At 48.1% G+C, this 1,053-nt stretch overlaps 1 protein-coding gene across 1 annotated transcript in view; it reads right to left on the bottom strand.

The window, feature by feature from the left end:
* Nucleotides 1-1,047, bottom strand: part of LOC112080654 (catenin alpha-2-like) — a 611,175-nt gene extending 610,128 nt beyond the window's left edge. Inside the window, 1 exon segment of the mRNA XM_070442653.1 lies at nucleotides 973-1,047. Within this exon segment, the coding sequence (XP_070298754.1) occupies nucleotides 973-1,011 (39 nt within the window). The 5' untranslated portion in view covers nucleotides 1,012-1,047.
* Between the last annotated feature and the right edge of the window lie 6 nt (nucleotides 1,048-1,053).

Genomic DNA, 1,053 nt, shown 5'->3' with positions numbered 1-1,053 from the left:
ACCACAGCAAGCAAGGTACTTGGAGTCAAACAGACAGGCCTGGATGAGATCTTTAAGGTCAGGACCCTCCGCAAGGCTCACAAAATCATTTTCGACCCAAACCCCCCCACCCCCCTGTACCCGGACTTTGAACGGCAGGAAAAACAGAGACTGTGCCAGGTGTGATATTCCTCCTAAGTATCATCGCTCAGGCTAATGTTTCTATCGACCCAGTCAGGCCAGCAGGCTAGTCTCTTTTTATTGKTATGTAACTGTTATGAAAGTTGTATTRTCAATTCGTTTTGTATTTAAAACACCACTTTAAACGTGTACATGACACCGCAACAATATTTCCCCACGGGGACAATAAAGTCAGTAAAGTGYACTACTTTTGACCAGAGCTCTATGGGCCCTGCTCAAAAGTAGTGTGCCATTTGAGACGCACCCTYAGTCAGAAACGGTGTGCTACGSCACAGTCACGGATACAGCTCAGCATTTAAACGTTTTTTTTGGGAGAAGGCGTTCAGTTATGACCGAGAGCACAGCTTGGTGTTGGGAGCAGAGTCGTTTCCCTCTCCCTAGGCTAGCTATAGAGGCAGTGGCGTGATGTAGTGCTATGCCTGTGTCTGCTTGCTCTGTGCGTGAGCGTGAAAGCGCTCACGCACAGAGAATCAGTGTTCTTGCTGTGTCTTGGTAAGAGCCGAAGGGCTCTCTGTCTCTATCTGTTTTTAATGCGTCTGCCTCGCTACTGGTTTCTCTTTAAACTTCCCCCTGGCTGGATCTAATCGTCTCGAGGTTTAACACATCACTGATGGTTAGAGGTACAGGTGCTGGAGGTACAGGTGTGTGTGTGTGTCTGTGCGTGTGTGTATGTGTGTGAGCAGTCTCCTGCAAAGCTTGGTTTCCCATTTATCTGTGATACAAACTCAAGGAGCCCGGTGTGGAATATGACATATTTGACTATTACCTGTAGTGTGAGTGTGTTTGTGTTACCTGCTGTCTGCGGGCAGCCACATAGTTGAGCTTCACCATCTCCTTGCCAAACTCTTTGAAGCGGTTGGCAAGGTCCTGCTC

Source organism: Salvelinus sp. IW2-2015, unplaced genomic scaffold (assembly GCF_002910315.2).
Source record: "Salvelinus sp. IW2-2015 unplaced genomic scaffold, ASM291031v2 Un_scaffold16412, whole genome shotgun sequence".
Taxonomy (NCBI): domain Eukaryota; kingdom Metazoa; phylum Chordata; class Actinopteri; order Salmoniformes; family Salmonidae; genus Salvelinus; species Salvelinus sp. IW2-2015.
The sequence above is the reverse complement of the archived record's forward strand: the minus strand, read 5'-3'. Positions and strand labels throughout refer to the sequence as shown.